Here is a 20,007-nt window from a genome sequence, read left to right on the forward strand (position 1 = left end):
CATCGTATCACAGTACGCATGACAATTGCTACTGTAGCAGCCTACGCAACACTAATGTGTACAGTATCTTTTTGACACTAAAGTGTGGCCGGCTTTTTGCACGGCCAAAAATTATAATTCGCTGCAGCTATAGCTAATCCATCTGGAGACCTTCAATTGATACTTCAGGAATTCAAGGTTCTTCGCCCATAGGCGTTTGGCTATCACATTATGGTACTTATGGTTTTCAATTGACGCATCCAGTTTTTCGTGTGGTCCGAATTCTTCCTTATTTACCAAGGTAAGGTCACAAAGCGTTTTAGCCGGAGTGTGCCTCAGATACGCCGCAGAATGACTGCTCATTCACCGCTCGCAATGTATTATCGCCCCACAGAAGTATTTCGCTTTATTTACGCCGAAATTTAGCCTCGGCACAGACATTAACCATCAAAGGTAAAACCACAAGTGGATCGGCGGCAAGAAATGACATAACGCGACAGCGCATGGAGCTTGCTAAGAGAGCTTCGTTCGAGAATTAAGAGAGCTGCTTTCTTAATAGTGCGAACGTTTCCACGGTGACGTATTGAAGCGCGGCCCACGAACTGCCTCTCACAGGGCAGAAAACCAGAAAGGCAGAGCAAGCCGACGCCATCGGACCGAGTCTCACGTTCGAATGGGAGAGGGAAAATATGTCCATGGTCGCTTAAAAACCTACCAATGAATCTTCAAACTTGTTTTAGTAGTATTTCTTATAAAGCACAATAAAAAAGTGAATCCAAGTGAAATAAAACAAGGCACAATAATAACGTCACCTGCACACAACCAATGAAGCTTAGCACTCTGTTTAATTATGATAAACTTGCTTTCACTTTAGGCACCGCAAATTATTTTACTTATCAAGTTGCGCTCAAAAACGGGAGACAAGTGCACCCATTTTTTTACTACGCCAGCAGATATAGAGGAAGAAGTAGTGTAGGTAGGGTAGTTTATTGCGGAGCAAGGTATCTTTGCTTACCATGCCATGCTCAAAATAAACAGTCAAGTGCACCCTCTGTTTTATTGAAGCAGCAACTACCGACGAGAAATAAGAAATCGCTGAATGGTAGTAAAGCGTTTGTTGTTTTAGTGCCCATAATGAAGGTCTGAAGCAATCAAGACGGTGTGAATAGTAATTGTTTGATATGTGTATTTCTTAGATGTAATTGAACTGAACCAATTGTCGAATGCAAGAGGCCGCTGACCGCGATCATAATTGCGAAAAACGATGTACACAGAAAAAATGAAGGAACGGAATACCGCCAAACTTGCTTTACCTTATTTTGCTCGTGTTGTCTTATCTTAAATTATACACCAAGCGCAGATTAAATTTTTATGGCTACTATTGAAAAATCCGTGAGAATTTCAGTCGCTGCAACAGTAGGCTCAGTCTATTACACCTGCCACCGGCAAGACGTTACACCCACTTGAATATAGGGAAAACCGGATACGTACGCCTCATGTCAGAAAACAAGCTGAAACATTCAGGGAAAGAAATTAGCACGCTTCTGTCCTTAGGATCGCGCACACAGGATTGTGCTAGTCCGCTTTCGATTGGACAACATAAAAGCGCACATTCTCGGGAGTGCAATAACACTTTTCATTTACAGCGGTCGCCCTGTGAGCGCGTGTCGGTTGGCGACCGGATACCCGACAGCGGAAACAATAAAGGGGGTTGCTCAATAACACAGCGTACCTCTACAGCTGCAACGGATGCAGATCGTGCAGCAATAGAAATACATCCGCTCGTACCGGCCAACCCATTTGGTTAGCTTGAGGGTAAGCGAAATAGTTTCTGTTATTTTTAAAGCAAAGCTTTCTACCTCTACCAGCCAACAATTCCTTCGTGGCGTGCGGGACAAGCAACTCTGAACGCGGATGAGGAGGAGAAGGGCAGTTTTCACCCCCGCAGCACAGTGTAGATATGGCGCTGCGACGACCAAAACAACAACCAAAACGAAAACCAAAACAATTGCCCATGCGACGTCCCTTGATTTCACACACGTGACTCTAAAAAAAGCGAAACGAGAGATTCTACCAGCCCGTTATCCGGAATTCGCGGTGGCGGAGTCCCGGACGCAGCAGAGTCGGCAACGGCTGCGTTAGAGCGGCGGAAGACGCCGCCTCTATAGCCCAGCCGTACGTCGGCAGAAAACGAAGAGGAGCGTCTTTCGAAGGGGGAGATAGCGAAAGCTAGCCACCCTGATGTGCAAGATAGGGGCTACAGCACCCTGCGACACAAGCGCAGACACCGAAACAATTCCGCATGTGAGCTTACTGATTCCTATCTATACCAATTTAAACTAGTTACTTTAGTGAGTTTGAGAATTGCGAAAAAGCTGCGGGAACTTTTATAAATAATATTTATCAGATCCAGTTGCTCCTTTCGCCTTTTGTAATACTTGTTAAAACACTACCAAATTGGTATTCACCAGTTTGGAAAACCGAGTCCTATTCGTGGCAAGCAGTGCGCGCAAAACGTAGCGTTCCTCTATCGGCCAGATGTCTGTATGTGGTCTCTGGATTTTGTCTTCCCGCCCTGCAATCCAAGCCTTAACGTATCTTTGCCATACGACCACTTAATTACGTCGGGTCCGGGTTACCCAGGAGGGGCTGTCGAACAAGTTAATCAAGCCGTGCGAAGGAAGCGCGCAATGGACACAAGACATGCCCGAACTGTAAAAAAAAACCGCCGCTAAAGCACACGACAAAGCCGTCCCTCCAACGCGCCCGCCAATGCGAGCAGGCAGCTGTGCGCGGGGAACGCTGGGTAATAGCGCCCTATCGCCGCGCCAGCTACACTGCGCTCCGGGAGTTAAAGCCGCCCTCCTCGTCCCCATCCGCGTTCGGAGCTTCTTGTCCCGCACGCCACGAAGGAATCGTTGGCTCGTAGAGGTAGAAAGCTTTGCTATACACGTTTTTCTTACCCCTACAGGGTCTTCCATCAAGATTTGCCGAATTTATGCCCGGTTCAGCTCTGGAAGCTCACTCAAGGTAATTGTACAGCTGTGGCAGTCTTGCTTCCCATTTTTAAATAGTCTAAACTAAGCATAGGGATGTACTAGGGACACGAATGCTAAATCACTCTATGAATTCACCATTCTGTCAACTTTCCCGGCGGTCTCAGTGCACTAAGGGGAATTTGCTTGTGTACTTGCATCGGGAAATGGTCAAGGGCGGGTGTGCTTCTGCAGGTTAACAAAAGATACCGCAATACACAGTTTGGGTGAAGCTTTTTACCGTGATGCGATTGAGGACTCTCAAAATAAGACACAAAGAGAACAAGATGAACATAAGTGGAGCATTGTGAAAGCCAAAGACGTGTTTATTCGCATGGAAAATTGCGAAATGAAGTAGACAATAAAGCGCTTTTACAAGGGTGGCAACGTCAAGAAACGACGCTCAGAAAGGTAAAAAATTTACACAGAAGAAAAGATGCAAAAGAAACAGTCATTTGCAGAAAAAAACGCCGATCAAGAACTTGTGCTCCCAAAGGAACTTTCATTCCTAAAAAGGGCATCCATCGGATATGTTATATTTGGGGCCAGGACCGCAGTAAAAATCGAAAATGAATTCGCAGCAGGGGTCTTCTTCTTTCAGCACACTTTCCGCTCGCCAGTAGCTGCACCCAGCTCCTGAATTTCAGGAAAAAAGGACAAACATGGAAGAGAAATATGGAAGAAAAGAACTGGGGATTTAAATACAAGAAGAGGCACGCACTGTATGAGTAAGATAATAACGGAGTTGCATTGTTTTTGTAACTACCAGATGTATACCGTTATTCCGAAAACTATTAAACTGGTTCCGGCGCAAGAATTCTAAACTACTTCGAGTTACGGGACCCTGAGTGACTATTCTAGGGTTCTGTTCAAATAAATTTACTTTCGTGCGTCTCGTTATCTTTTTATTGATTTCTAGAATGACCTAAAGTGGCTGAACCAGTCGACGGGTAATACTAATATCATTAGTTCTCCGGTTCTCCGGCAGTTTTTCTCTGGTTCTCCGGTTCTCCGACAGGTTCTGCGGCAGTTTTTAGACATTAATTTTTAAGTTTTATCCGACCATGTTTGTTGGGTCTATCGACCGCGTGCCCGCAAACAGCTTCTGCCATATTCATCTTCCAATTCAAAGACTGCCAAAAGGGCCGTGGCGTCTCTTGTTCTAGAGTCCGCACTGAAGAAGTCTTGCGTACATGCTGTTCAATAGAGCTTTGACTCTCAACTCGAGTCTCCTGTCGTTCGGTTACCCGAGCTATGTTTTGATGGGCTTTGTCGAAGCCTTGCTTCGGAAAGCCAAAGGCCAACTAGGTGCCAAGCCGCCAGAACATCCTAAGGTGAAGCCTGTTGTTCTACCTCAAACAAATACTGCGCTTCCACTCTGTGAAAACAGATGACCTGCGAATCTGCTCGCCCACCACGGAGCGAACGCAACAAAACACAAAAAAACACAAAACACATTGTAATCTACGACAGAGCATATTTCTTAGCCAATCACCTGAATGAAATTTGCAAAGACCCGAGCTTTATCCTAGCGGACAAACATAGCTATCTCTTTTCCTCCCGCGTCGTAGGCATCTTGCTGTTTGTGTAATACGCCAACCCAATCCACTCTAACACTTTGGACACCGGACAGGTCGCATTGGACTGTTTGGCGGCCACATTTAAACCTCATGCCAGCAATCCTAACCCGTGCACGCATAAACCGGCAACTGGTCATGAGCGGCTGCTTAGAAGTGAAAGATACTGTCAAAGATGTCGCTGTGAAAACCTTTTAAGCTGAACAAGAGAAATTGGCCCTCGTCGGCGCTCCAAGCGGGCCAGTAGCTGTTCATCCACGAAGGATTCGAAGCTTGTAGACCAATTGGAACTGGAGGCGGCAATGGCGGCGGCAGCGGCTTTTCGTTGTTTTCGCGCCCATTCACTCTTTTGTTCGGGCTGACGCATCTTGAGCTTCCGCTTTTCTTCCTCCAAGCGAACGCATGTCATCGTCCCAGGGCGAGTTAACACCTCGAGGGCCACGACATTTATTGAAGCAGTTGACTCACACGTGGGTGTCCCTTTTACTGCCCAGTAATAGGCATCTTATTGTCTATGCAAGACACTACTCCAGGCCCAGACAGCTCGATTGCGGGGGATAGCTGAGAGGGTGCATTGAGCCATAAGACTTGCACGTTTAGATCTCCTACCACCTGAACGAGTATGTCATCGGTAGCGGCTTTAAGCACTTGTGTGCGTGCATGGCCCCAACCCGTGCAGGCCTGAACCGACAACCGGGGAAGGGCGCATGATTAGCGTGGAATACGCCAGCGAAGGGGGACATTGAGACTTTATATGCGGCGGGACTAAGATTATTCTCCCGCCCGAATAACTACAACCAGCTGGTTAACGAGGGCCGCTGACGTGACATTGTCGCTCGGAATGGCTTTGGAGCTAAAGAAGAATCTTGTGCTCACGCCGGCGTTCCAACGGCAGGGACCCGCAGATAGTGGTCTAGGTGGAATTTGAGGCGGCAACGGCCCCGGCTACATTGTCGTCGGCGGCGGTGGAGGCGGTTATCGGGTGATATTACACACATTTATTCGCACTTCTATTGATTCTCCTCAATCATCTGATAATGGTGTGACGACAGCTATCAGCGGACTACGGAACTTGTGAAAGAGGCATCGGTGGTGGCAAAGGAATAACCGCTGTTACAACCGCTGTGATAACCATTGTGAAAGAGGGTCGGCGGTGGCGAGGAGGAGTCAAGCATGACAAGCGCTTTGTGCCCTGTTACGTTGAAGTAGTGCATGAGATACCGCTTTCATGCGGGAGGCCTATGTCGGCCAGACAGGCAGATGTGTGAATGACCGGGCACGCGAGCACAGTTCTTCACTTAACAATCATACTCGCGCGCATTTACCCGCGCATTGCGAAGATTGCAGGCCTGTCCGTTCTTTGGAAAAAGGCAGACCTTTCTTCGAGCTGATTCACATTCTCTGCAGGAGTGAGAGTACAGTAGTGACGGAGCTCTTGGAAGCGTTAAGAAAAAAGGGGACAAGTGCGTCTGCGATGCATCTACGCTTTTGCGTGTCTCCTAGTTTGATTTTTTAAGCGCGATGCACTTTATAAGCGACCCCAAACCATCCACCGCCGGCGGCGGCGGCGTCCGCAGCCCTGCTCTCCCTAGCAACGGCGCAGAGCGGAGAGGAGCGTCGGTAGCAACGGCGCAGTTACGTCACTCACCACGTGACGCCACGCCCTCACCGCTCCCTCGCGGCGCGGCGGTGTGCGCCGCGCGCATCCCTCTCCTCACCCGCGCCGTGACGTCACGCACCACCTCCTCTCCCGGCAGCTGCCGTGCGCCGCTGCGCGCGTCCCCCTCCCCCTTCGCTCGCTCCTCCTCTCTCTTCGCTGGCTGCAGCTGCGCGCGCACCCCTCTCTCTCGCGCGCCCGCCTTCTCTCTCAGCCACCTGGCTCGGCGCGCTCAGCGCGGCGTACCCCCCTTTATATGCAGCGATAAACCGCCAGACCTCCGTGGGTCGGCTCGCGCGCGCTCTCTCGCTACAGTCTCCTGCTCGCTCTGCTCCAGTTTAGACCGTTCGCTGGCTGGGCGCCTCTCAAGGCGATGTCAGAATTGCTACGCCGTGTACTCTCGGCGCAAGAAATGCATTCGCACTTCCTCACGATTCCCTTCGGGGAGGTGGGGGCAATTTTTTTTAAATGTCATTTTGATTGTGTCCATCATCTCTTTGCTCCTTTTTACATATTGTATTCCAGTGCGCATGCTCCTAGTAATACCTGTATAAATAGGTGACGATGTTTGAAATATGTGTTAGTTGTAAGTGTGCGCTTGTCCCGCGTCGTTCTTCCTTTGTGTTGTTGTCGAAGTCGCAATGAATTTTTCAATCATAATGCAGCACCTTGCCCAACAGCTGTGTTTAATGATTTTCTCATCTGTGGCGGTAACCTTAAACAGTTACTGTTATCTCTCGCGCCTCTGCTGAAAGACCCAATTTCAGCCTGACCCTTTAGAACGTCCGCGAAAAAACCTAATACATAAAATTTCACTTTCGCTGCCAATTTTCAATCCCTCAAATGCGCCGTAATGTTCAGGGTACACTTCTCTAACAAACTTCATATGAGCTTCAACATTTTTATCACTTCTTTATAACCATAAAAAAGGGATGTAAAACTTTATGCTAACTAATCATCAGCCCCAAACGTGTGAGAGGGTTTGTATGTATGCTCTATGAGATAAATAGCATAAGAGTTTATTTCGTACCATGATGATGAGACATCTCCAATACTTTTATAGTAATGTTCGCACAACATTCCTTCAATAAGGAATCATTCATAATCTTTAGGGCGATATGCGTTTCGCAAACACATTTTAGGTTACCCGAAAAACTGTCAATTTTTGTCGTTTATATTGCTTTCTACCTCCCGCCGCCCAGTCTCTCGAAGCACTCCTCCTAAGTGAGCTCTTTCTTGTAGTCTTCGCAGTTCTGCTTGAAATTAAATGTCGTGCACAACGAACAAAAGTGGAGAAATTCAGGTCACTGTCTGTAATAATGCGCACAGGTCTTTACGCCGCTTGTATTCATTGCACATTTTATGGCCAGATTTGGTGTGAGTAGCCAAGTACATTCCGTTAATATATTGCTTGAAGTTTTCTATGGCGCCTCTGACCAGTAATATGCTTTTGCACTTTTAAAAAGATTGGGTGCAATAACATCGCTAATTATGTATTTTTGTGCAACTAAATAGCGTAGTGCATGGCTGGTGATTTTTTACAGTGTTTGTATTGTGTTTACACGTTTTTCGGTTCTTTTATTTCGCATTTTGATAGCGCGGTGTTTACGATACATACACTCGATATTGTTAATTTCGGCATAAAAAGAGCTTCTCCGCTTTGCTCACCATTGTCAATATAAAGATGTCGATAGATGTGGCAGCTTGAACACTCGCTGTACAACAGTAGCAAATCGTAAGTTTCTTTTGCTGTAAAAGAAATACATGACTCACAAACCTGGAATATGCCCTTCAAATAATCGCATAAATTGGTACAACCAAGTGGAAGCAAGTTTCATTCAGAATTTTCACGTCCATCAACGAGCAATAAATTTGGTAGTATAATTTACAAAATAGCGGATTATCTACGCACAAGCATTAGACACGCAGACAATTCTTACTTATATTGTAAAATATTGGACCATCTTCACAATGGAGAAGTGAAGACTAAGGAATCAGCGCAGCTGGTGGTATTAAATTGCTCTAACTTGGCTTTTCTTAGTTCTGCCCCTTTCATAAGATGGTTAAAAATAAAGCCTTCGCAATGGAAACGTGGTTAAATCAAGGTCCAAATCGAAAGTGCTCAAGCCTGAAGCAAAAGGCCTACAAAGTCTACGCTTGTGCTACAAACCTAAAGGAAATGATGTGGTCCCGGAATGCGGGGGTAGCACAATCGGATAGACTCCGGTTTCATAACGCAAGGGACCCTCGTACGATTCTTACTACGAGAAGCGTGCTTTCTTTCGAATTGGCTGCACATGTTATTGTTCCCCGCCTCTGCAAACCCCGAAACCCGCGCACCTATGGGGTCGCCCAGTGATTAGGTTGCCGGTTTCACCTCGCTAGCCCCATTTTAAGTGCAGAGCCCTTTATCGGCTCACCTTGTTGCCCTAGCTCGCAATCGCTCAATGCGACTGCCGGAATCGGGCGGCGCAGCGAGATAACGAACCCAAGTGGAGCCGTGTGTACCGTCGTCAGGGAGTCACGCTGAAGCTTCGAAAACCACGCGATTTAAATAGTCATGCCGTTTTAACCTCGTGAACCGCTGGCGCTTGTCATACATCTCTCCTTTGTTTAGCGCAAACAAAAATACAGGTAAATTTCAGCAAAATCTGTGTATATAACTGGCCACCCCCGCGTTTATTTAGCCAGGAACGCTCGTTGCGTTGGTTTTTAAGATAGTAAGCGAAAAAAGCGGCCCCGCAATAAAAAAATGGCGTGTTCGAAATAACGCTGAAAGGCTCCAGCCGCGCAAGAAAAAACTGGCGCGTTCGAAATGCCGCACAAAGACTCCACGCACGCAAGAAAACAATGGCGCGTTCGAAATAACGCAAAAAGCTCCAGCATACGAAATTACACCAAGCACAAAAAGAACCGAACTCCCGCTGGCGCCGCTTCAGACATGGGGCGCGCGAGCTCTGCGAAGGCGGGAAATTTGAAGTGCGTTGTGTGTCAGCATTGAGCAAATAACAGCGCTGCAGCCCATTATGGCAAGTCACTGCTATGCCCTTCCGACACCTTTCACATTGTATTGAGTGGAACGGCTTTAATTTTTTTTCTTGAGGCACGATCCCAACACCTGCTTGTGGGCTGCTTGTCTCTTCACCATTTTCCCTCACACTTATGGCCTAGCATTTCTCCCGGTCCACTTCGCCCAGCGGAATTTCGTGTTAACGATCCGCACGTTCAGAGGAAAGCTTCAACAGGTGCCGTAGTTTAAAAAAATGTAGTTTTTATACAGTCCGCCAGGCTTTGCTCAACATTAAATTGGTTTTCAACCAGCACCAATGTCCGATTGTGTAATGGGATATCTCATAGGGATTTCTGGCTTACTGGAGACGTCGGCTCTTCATAATTTCTGCCCCTATGTCATCATCATCCTCATTAAGGTTTTAGTGGAACAAGCTGGCGTGACTACAACAAGGCTGTTGTGGTACAGTGCGCAACACCCTTGTCTGTAACACTGAGTTCACTTTCAACTGGTTACCTCTCAAAACTGCGGACTCAAACTTTTCACAAAAAACTTTGAGGTCAAAATATATGGTCAAGACTTCAGAATGACACAATAGTTTTCTTCAAATGCTTTTCGGCCGAGGCAGGCAAGATAATGCTATAAGTACGAAACTGGTGTTATAGACAAGGGTGTTGCCCTCCGTATTAGAAAGAGTGATTATGAACATCGTTGGTCACGACACTTTTTGTAACAAGGTTTAGGTTTGGGTGAATCGGTTGTCCACAGCAGACATTAACTGCACAAAAAAGTGACGAAGATACAAAAGGACACACAATAGTATGCGCATTGCATCGTTTATCCTTCAGTGTCTTGGTCTTTTTTGGCGTAGCGAACGTGTTTTTTAACGGTAATGAGCAGAAAGTACAAATATTCAGCGGAAAAGTAGTAAAAAGGTTACCAGCCAGGAGAAGCTTAAGGCACTGGAATTTATTTAAATTACTTCATCCCAAATATAATAGAAGCTGGTGAATAAGCATGATAATCATTGCCTAAAATTTGAACCTGGGAGTCAACCTAAAGTTTAATTTGGTATTTAGGTTTGTGGACTTGCACGTTGTAACATCTCATTCAACATGACGGAACACTTACATCCAACTGGTGTAAAGTGAAGAAGGTTCTTAGCAGTGAATCCGGGCGTTGAATCAAGTTGTAACACTAGCTGTCTGCAATAAAAGCGTTAGATACTTAATTATTTATTTTCTGCGAACACATAAAATGATCGCAATGACTATCAAAATAAACAAGCGCGATATAGAACGACAAAAAAAAAATCAGATCTAGCCACAGACGCTGCACGGGTAGTTCTTCCGTGTTCGAAACACTTAGCAAAAAAAATTCACGCATCTCCACGAAGTGAATCATGGCGAGTGGGCGAAGCACTGGGGATCGTTCTTACTGTAAATCACCCGTGATAGTGCTTACTGCTGCTAAAATGATTTCCAATCTTAAAGAATTCAATTTATTCTAATCCAATTCAATTCATTCCAATCCAATCCAATCTGATGCTCCTCGCACATGCGCAGCACGGCTCCCCAGGAGCACTCTCTCTCTCCCTCTCTGTCTATCTCGGTCTCTCTCTCTCTAACCTTTTGTGAACCGTTTACTTTGTTCTTGCAACCTTGTGTTCACAGTTGTTTGGATTTACACGGTGCTTTGCGTCTCTCTCTCTCTCTATCTCTCCCCTTTTCTATCTGTGTGTAACCTTTTGTGAACCTTTCATTTTGTTTTTGCTAACCTTTTGTGAACCTTGTTCACAGATATTCCGATTTACACAGAGCTGTACCGTGAGCACTGACGCCGGACGCCGGACGGACAGGCCTCGGCCTTAAGGTGCTTCGTCCCTAAAATTTCGCGAGACCCATAACAGAGAAGTTTCCCCTGTTTGTGTTTTGTACGTAGACAATGTCCGTTACCCCTAACAGCTTCCCGCTAAAACTGCACGCTAGTTTTTTTTAAGTAAACAAAGCACGTGTACGAATATATGAACAAGGATACCTTCCTTCAATGTGCACTCAGATGCGTAATTAACACAGGTCAATCTTACTCTTTTTCGTCCGGCAAGTACTCCGTTTGGCACAGTGCTGTGGCGTTCTCGTAAGGACCGACCTCCTCAAACCGCACGCATTTCGATGTGCCGCCAAAAGGTGGGTCATCTTCGAAGTTCCGGTATACAGTGAACCATTTTACAGGAGTAGGGTAGCACTGGGAAAATGATTGAAGGCTTCGTGAAACAGAGTTGTCTGCTTAATGTCTTCAGAAATTTTTTTGTAGCCAGTTATGCAAATGTAATCTCAGCATTGTACTGCGTTTTTTCGCAGGTGGGCTATAGAGGAAGCTTGCACATTGATTTATTGAAAATAATATTTGGAATCCGAAATAACGATGCCTGTTTTAATGCAAGCCCAAAACAAGTGACCTTATTTTTTAGGAAAACTCGTGAATCACTCGCTACACACCCGCCACGTCCTACTCCAGGCTTATGACTCCCCAGATATTTGTTCGTGTGATTGGTGGCAACCAATAACGCCCCCACCTCCCCACCCCCAAAGACCGACACAGTTCATTCTCAGCTCAATCATAGTAATGGATGCTGTCGCACTTGCATTTGACTGGTTCGAAGAAGCCATTGTGAGGGCAAACAACACTAGCCTGCTTCAGCTGGTTGTGTAGGTATGAGAACCGGAGATGGGGCTCCGCAAAACTATAAAGGGCTTTACAATTGCTTGATAATACCACGGGTATTTCACCACAGTGCCAGCATATCAGTATTGGAAGATGTCAAAGGCTGGAAGAGTGAAATACGGAGTATAATAGTTTTTGACACGACAGAACACTGCCAAGCATATAAAATCAAACCAATGATACCTTTCTATTAATAAAGGGCGAAGGAGCGCCACAAAAATCTTTTAGAAATATAAAATGGTTCTGAATATCTGGAGCAGCGTAGTAATTTAAAGCAGCGTTGTAAGCAAGAATGTCACTCCACTCTGTCATTCATCAATCACAAAATTTAGCCGTCACAATAACACACTATAAATACTAGCTCCAACGTGAGGTACAAGCACGCATGTTTTAACATATTTGCTCTTACACGAGCTCAGACATCCGATTAACTGTCTGAAAGTAGTCGCGCTACCTTTCAGGACGCCCTAAGGAAACGAAACTCCAGCGGCTCTAACCGAATCATGGCTACAGTGTGTGCTTGTCCGGATATTTTCACAAATTCTCCGAGGCCGACCACCAGTTTTGTAATTTTGTAGCATTGTCACCAATTGCTTGCTTTAGACACAGTGTCAACGTTTAAGACTGCGCTTACCAATAGTATATTTGTGATGGAACATACAAAAAGTGGCGAGCCTACCAATCGTATCATTAACATCTGCGGAAATTGGTTGTAGGCTGTGTGTTGACGAGTGATTTGACATTTGGAAGATGAATTTGGACAAGTTAATGGTGGCGATAGGGTCACAGCTAGGATTGATGGGACCCGAATTTCGGGAGTGAATTGAAAACAAGCGTGCGGAGGACAGGGCTCAGAGGGCAGCCGAGAGAGACGCCCTTAGAGAAGCAGCGGCAAGGAAAAAGGGAGCCGACGAAAGAGAGTTGGTACTCCTCCAACTTAAGCTGCGCATCCAGGAAGGGGCGCAATCCAGCAGTTACTGGAGAGAGTAGCGCTGGCCCCAACACGCTTGTGATCAACCCACAGAAGCTGCTACCCTTGTTCGATGAGAGGCGAGACGATTTGCACGCCTATCTTCAAAGGTTGAAGCCCGTAGCCACGGTTCAGGGTGGGCCCGAAGACAAATGGGCTGTTGCCATTAGTATGTGCTTGTCATGGGAGGTACTTTCAGTTATCGGAAGGATGACTGCAACAGAATCGTTAGGCTATGCGAAAGTCAAGAACACTCTGCTGCAACGGTTTAGGTTAACTGCCCAAGGATATCCGGGTAAGTTTCCCAAAGTACGAGCTCAGGATGGTGAAAAGGGAGGCAGCTCGCAGCTAAGATGTCCGGTTATTTTGACCATCGGATTGAAATGACAGGGATACCGAAAGCATTTGAGCGTCTCCGCGATCACGTAATTGCGGAGCAGTTTTTCCGCTGTTGCCACCCGAAGCTTGTAGTCTTTCTAAAAGAGCGACAGTGCAAAACTCTGGATAACTTTGCAGATGATACCGACGGGTTTCTGGGGGCGCAAAATCTCTCAAATCTCGGGAAAGACCCAGATGACGGGGAGAAAACGCCCAAGAATGCGCAAGACGCGCAGAAGAAGCAACCTCCCAAATGCTTCTTGTGCAACCGGCCGGGCCACCGCGCTTCGAACTGCTGCAGCACGGCAAGGTAACCGCCGAAATGCAGCGCCTGTGTACTTGTTGGACAGAAAACAGAGGACTGCCAACCAGGGTCAGACGGTGAAGAGCAGTTTGCTGCTTGTGCACTGACCATGGCCTCTCCAAATTGTCCGGGGTGCAGCCAGCAGACTTTTCCCGGAGGAAATCCGTATCATTCCGTCCACGACCGCGGTCAAGTCGCTGGAAAGGACGGGTTTTACGTGAACGGCATGCCTATCGTGGAATGCCGAGTTCAAGGGAAGCCTGCTACGGTCCTTCGGATTACTGGACGAAATACCGCCATCGTTCGGCCTGATTTGGTTGAAGACGGTTGCTTAACCGGAAGAACAACCCGTGTATCGCTTATAGACGGCTCCATGAAGCAATTAGCCTAGGCGAGGATCCATGTCGACACTCCGTACTTCGTGGGTGAAATCACCGTATCCTGTATGGAGCGGCCGATGTACGATCTTGTGCTCGGAAACCTTCCAGGTGTCAGAGCGGTGGGCAACCCGGATCCTCATTGAAAAACTCCAGAAGGGCGTTCACCCAGTTTAGTGAAGGATATCACCAAAGAGCTTGGCTTTCCGAGCAAGAATGTTTTGGTGTCGGCCGTCGCACAGGCGACCCTATTAAACATCAAGCACTGGAGAGCGCCTGCGGTTCCGACCACCGACACTGAAAGGGGAAAGCTCGCCCAAGAGCAGCAAAGCGGTCCTTCGCTACGAAGCTGTTTCTGCAAGATTGGGAAAACATTCTCCTCAGGGAAAGGCCATAGCTACCGTTTTTGCAGAACCAGCGACGTCCTGTATCGTCACTTCCACCTTTCAACTGGCAGAAGAGTCCGACAGATCATCGTGCCTAACTCAAAAAGAGAACCAATCCTTCGATTTGCACACGAAGGCTTTGGTGCAAGTTATCGGAGCATGCGAAAAACGGCCTACCGAATCTTAGACACGTTTTACTGGCCTGGTCTGCGCGGAGACGTCAAACGCTTCCTCATATCGTGCGACTGCTGCCGCAGAACATATACGCACAGGGTTGCGATACCACCACGACATACTGCTGAGATTCAAACATCTCGTCGCGTTGCAGTGTGCAAGAACAAAGAGTGCGACATTCTGAAAAAGGTGTTTAATCTCTAGGCCATGGAATGAGTGGCTCGAGAGGACCTCGTCGATTGACCTTAGAGAAGATCGTGGAATATGAGAGACCTGTAACCAAGAAGGGCCTGCACTACTTTCTTAACTTGACTGGGTGCTACGGGAAGTTCATTCCGAACTATGCTGCCATCGCCAGACCTTTAACTGCCTTGATGGAAACAACAAAGAGAAAGAGTGTTTCTCGGAGTGCAATTCAGGAGGCCGCGTTCCTCACCCTGAAGCAAAAGCTCTCCCAACACCTGACAGGACTAAACGATTTGTCTGGACCGGGAACCGACGCATCGGACATCAACCCTGGTGCCTCTCGTGTAGGCCAGAGGAGCGACAATCCTTCGCAACCTGCCTCCCAGACTCTTACCCAAACAAACGAGCGGGAATCACCTGCTTTGACAATACCTACAATCGTCTAAGCATGTCCACAGGTTTGCACTGTAGCTTGCCATTGTACGGAAATATTTTGCGCGGAGCTTAGCTTTGCAAGAATATTCCTTCTCTGTCGATTATATCAAAGGCAGTGAAAATGTAGGAGCTGATTACTTGAGTCGAATCTGACTAATTACTTTTGACCTGCCTTAGCGACATACGTGTTTGCTTCAACCCAATTTCTTCGTGGGGTCTGTGCGTGGTTTTGACTGTGTGTGGGTACGTGTAGGACTTTTTGGGCTCTTTTTTTGGACTGTAGAATAGTTGTTCGCCTAACCACTTACTTAAGCGGAGGTAATGGGACGGAACATACCCGGGAAGGGGAATGACGCCACATTCGACGCCAAAAAGCTCCCAAGACCAAGCGGTTGCGGCTGAGAGGTAGACGAAGAGGAGGTGTGAACGAGGCACGGGCAGAGAGCGAGCGAGACCGAGCCAGGAGACAAGGCGGATCGAACGGGGCACGGCACTGTGAGAACCCGCGTAAAACGTCCGGTCTACGTGCCACAGCGACGCAAGGCAGTCGCCAGTCTCCGCCACGGTTCCGGGCGTCGCCGCCAAGGCCCGGGGCATCGTCGCCAGCACGGACTACCATCTACCAGGCTCCGGCGTGCCGAACGGCGTGTGATCGGGCGCGAGGGAGGATCAAGCCCTTCAACTGACCCGGCTGAGATTCTTTCCGGTGTCGCAACCTCTGGAGTCAACCCCTGACGACGCAAGCACCGCTATGAGGGCAACGTCGGCACCCGCGTCCTCATACGACCGACCGTGAGCGCGTTCGGTTCTCGGGACATTTACACGGGGACGGTCGCGGACGTTGTAGAATTGTGGGCAGTGGAGCGGGCCACTTGGGAGTTTCTCTTCGGCTGAATTTTTCGTATAGCGTTTCGCGTGTAACCTTTCGTCGTTGATTCAAACCTCTGTCCTGTGACGTCTGTAAACACAATGTCTTCTCCTCGTTCGCACCAAGAGCATTCCCTTTCTGTCGCGAGATCCGGCACATTGTTTACAATATTCATGCGAAATCGCGTTTTCGCATAATTTAAAACAATACCTCACATTTAGGAAGATTTTTATGAAAGCCAGATTTCCCCTTAGTAGTACCATTGAAATTACAACCCAAGGAGCACCGCGTTTCCTGCCCTGTAGTCTTCAACGAGGATAAAATCCTAGAACAATAAAGGCAGATGGTCTCCGCACAAGAAGGTGCTCAGTTGCAAGGAAAACTCGTGCTGAAAAATTTAAGTGGCCCAACCAAAGTTCTGAAGAAGACTAGAAGAAAAAACTTACTTTGGCTTGGTCTTGGTAAACTTGCAGGTCAAGTCTCTGTTCGGTGTATTGAGATTCTGCCGTATAAAGAAAGAGTAGGTACAACGCAAAAACAAGAGGTTCCGGCATGGCTCCCACAGAAAAGTGTTGCGATATTTTTTGCTAAATCTGGCAAATGCGGAATTGTCGCAGGGTAGTTGCTCAATAAATTTAGGTTGTATAGCCAGACATCTCCCTCTTAAATGCCAGTGAGGATTCGGTAAAAAAAAAGAATCAACGGCTTTCACCATCTGCAGTTTTCCGACTGAAACATAGTGAACACTTTTGCACTCTTTATTTGTAGAAAACTCAGGTACAAGATAGCAAGCGCTATACTGCAAGCTCTATACTGTCAGTCAAAGGCAATTCAACGTGTCGCCAAATGGAATTCTGGCCGGGGTCATTACAATCGTTACCTTTTTTTACTTTCATTTAATCTTCTGTTTTACCTGGGTTTTTCACTGCCTGAAAGAGCTTTCTTTCTGGTACGAAAGGTTAATGTGTCCAAAAGCAAAAAGTTTCAAATGCTTTCCGGCGCACCTGGACCACAACTGACGTCGAAAGATGATAACGCTTCCACACCACCTGTGATGTACATATCAGTAGACGTACGAAAAAGTTTGTCATTTAATCCGCATAAAGACGTATATATTTTTGCGGTGTGCCTGGCAGCGGCGGGGTTTGATTCGGGTAATAAGAGATGGTCCCTCACAAGAAGAAATTACGTCACCTGCCAGAAACGTGTTGAGCGGACCTGCCTTTCCTGGGGCTGAAACTTCTCCATTGCTCATCACCATCAAAATCAGCAGCAGCAAAAGCACCAGCACCAACACCACCAGAAGCAGCAGCCTACTTAGGTCCACTGCAGGACAAATGCCTTTCGCGCTCACCTCCACTGGCCCCTGTCCTGCGCAGCCAGAGTCCATTTCTCGCCTCCGACATTTCTTATTTTGTCCCTCCGCCTAGACGATAGTCTTCCCTTTCTTCTGGGCCTGTGTCTCAGTAGCCACTCTGTTATCCTTGGAGTCAGGCAAAAGTCAATTTTTTTTTTCTGAATTTGAACAACGATATCTCCCACTCAAGTTTGTTCGCTGTATTTCTCGATTTCTGTTCCTCGATTTCTGTCTCTTAGCGTTACACATATCATCCTTTGTTCCATAGATCGTTGAGCCAATCTGATTGTTCTTTCAAGTTGTTTCGTAAGGCGCCAAATATCCGCTCGATACGTCACGCGCACGTACGATTGTATACTATTTTTTCAGTGACACAGGCCCCTTACCTTTCATTATTTGTGAGTGCTTGCCCAGCACACCCAGCCGTATACTTATCCTGCGCCAAATGTCTTTCTCGTGGGATTGCTAGAGTCGCTAAGCAAATTATCTTTGCAAGTGCTCCAGGATACGCTGCTATGCTGAAAATAAAACTAAGATTAAGTTGTATGTTTCTTCACTTTCCTGGCGAAATTAGTACCTTTATTTGTGTGCTATCAATGCCGGTACACGAAAAGAGGAGTGAAGATTGTGTGAAAGCACATCACAACGTTTACTTTGTTTACCTAAAGTGTCGCAGTTCTTAGAAGCGGCTAAAGAATACTACCAACCTGTATGCCACGACCAGCTCTGGCATGTTCATAAAGTGTTCGTTATCCCCGCGAGCCGTTCCCCTAGTATTTGCAAAACGTTGAATAACTTCTCCCAGCAAACGCATTCTCTATAAACTTAAGCGGCGCATGTACTTCTTTAACACTCCAAACACACCACTCCCAAAGGGCATAAAACAGGATAACTTATACGAAGTCCCCATTCTGTAAGGCTGCCCTGCTTTTATGTGTCGAGAAACCTAAATTTACATATTTAGGGGCATTGTGAAATTGGTAAATGCCATGTAGGATTCTCCGTAAATATAATTTCGAGAATACATACTGAAGGCCAGTTTCGTTCACCATAGTTTGCGCCTGGTCCAGCTTGAGGACAAACTCAAAAGGCCATAGAATCAGAATAAGTAAAGATGTTGAATGCCAAAGATATCTTTATTCTCGTGGTATTGTACTAAAGTCAATCATAAGGTGTGGGGAGCGCACTCGCGCCCTGCCCCCTCTCCCACTTCGAGCGCACACCGGCGGCTATGGCCAAGCTGGCTGACGCGGCCGGCACGGGGGCAACCTTCGCGCAGCAATGCGCTGCCGCTGTACATTGCCAACCACCCCGGTAACAACCCGTTTCGGGTCTCGGTTCCCGTTTCCTCCGCGACGCCTCGGAGGGCGCGCTCGTAGCTCCGGGAGGAGGTTGGGGAAGAACCGGTCCTCGGCAAGAGCCGAGGTCGGAGGTTGCGAGCGAGGGCCTGCGCTCTTTCGACTCATCGACCTCTTGGGAGAAGGACCTCCCTGCCCCGACCTCGGAGACCACCCGCCCCCGCGACCTTCACTGGGTAAGCCAAACCCTTTGTCTTCCCTTGCGAGAACGCTGCAGTAGGACAGGACTATCCTCCCTGCTGTGGCTGCTGGTCTGTTTGCACGCGCAACGATATTAGCTATAATAAACCTGTTTATTGTTTGTTGCGAGTCCGTGGTGTCCTTTTTCGCCCGAACCCTGAGCCACGCGCGACTTTGCGCACGGCGGGTTGGGAGTCGCGTGAGAGCCGCCAAGTTATACGGCGGGACGATTGCGTAAACGCTAGCAGGTGAAGTTCGCTTCACAGGTTAGCCTTACGTAGGCGACCCCACAAAGGACAAAAGGACGTTAACAACGACGCCAAACTTCGGAACGCCCTAAAACAAACTCAAAAGGTAGCTGAGAAGAACACAAACGCATGGCATATTGTTTGTTGAGAACGCGGAAGAAAGATTCCGCTGCAAAGGCTAAGTTGAGTTATGAGAGGAGCATCCGTCAAAGATTTAATATTTCGGCCCGGGACCACAGTACAAATCGAAAATGAAGCTACAGCAGGATTTATCTTATTTCAGAATACTTTCCGCACGCCAGTAGCTGCGCCTCCTACGGAAATTGGGAAAAATGTGGTCAAGTTTAAGCAAGAATCATGCCGGAGAATACGTGGACAGCGGGAGAAGAATTTATTATTTATTTAGGGCAGAATAAGGTAATGTTGGCGTATTATTATCTGGAAGTAACGCGGTTTTAATATTGAAATCGACACGAAAAAATTGCAAAAATGAAGGGTGTACAAGACGTTTTAACAGACGTGAGTCGCCTTGCACTGAAAAATACTTGTAGCGAGGAGTTCAATTTACTGTAACCCCTCGTTATAATAGAACCGCTTTACTCGAAATATCGCGTTATTGGAAATTTCGTCTGGTCTCAACCCAAACTCATGCATTTTTGGCAGCATTACAGGAAGCACGCGTAGAGGTTTACCCGCTTAGAGGCGTCGCCGAGTGGTGGCGACCCAGTGGCGAGTCAGGCTGTCATTGGGGCGGGTCAACGCAAGCTGGTGTCTCCCCCGCGAGTTTCTCGAGCCACTCATGCT

The 20,007-nt window shown here is 47.3% G+C and overlaps 1 protein-coding gene across 1 annotated transcript; it reads right to left on the minus strand.

Moving 5' to 3' along the window:
• Positions 1-3,342: 3,342 nt before the first annotated feature.
• Positions 3,343-16,805, minus strand: LOC144141525 (uncharacterized). Its single transcript, XM_077673071.1, has 5 exons — positions 16,507-16,805; positions 11,345-11,502; positions 10,390-10,463; positions 7,917-7,997; positions 3,343-3,650 (listed from the first exon to the last, which is right to left on the minus strand). The coding sequence occupies exons 1-5, from the start codon at positions 16,612-16,614 to the stop codon at positions 3,523-3,525; spliced, it is 549 nt and encodes a 182-aa protein (XP_077529197.1). The 5' UTR covers positions 16,615-16,805; the 3' UTR covers positions 3,343-3,522.
• Between the last annotated feature and the right edge of the window lie 3,202 nt (positions 16,806-20,007).

This window comes from Haemaphysalis longicornis, unplaced genomic scaffold (assembly GCF_048455015.1).
Source record: "Haemaphysalis longicornis isolate Haplotype H1 unplaced genomic scaffold, Haemaphysalis longicornis Haplotype H1 scaffold_6, whole genome shotgun sequence".
NCBI lineage: Eukaryota > Metazoa > Arthropoda > Arachnida > Ixodida > Ixodidae > Haemaphysalis > Haemaphysalis longicornis.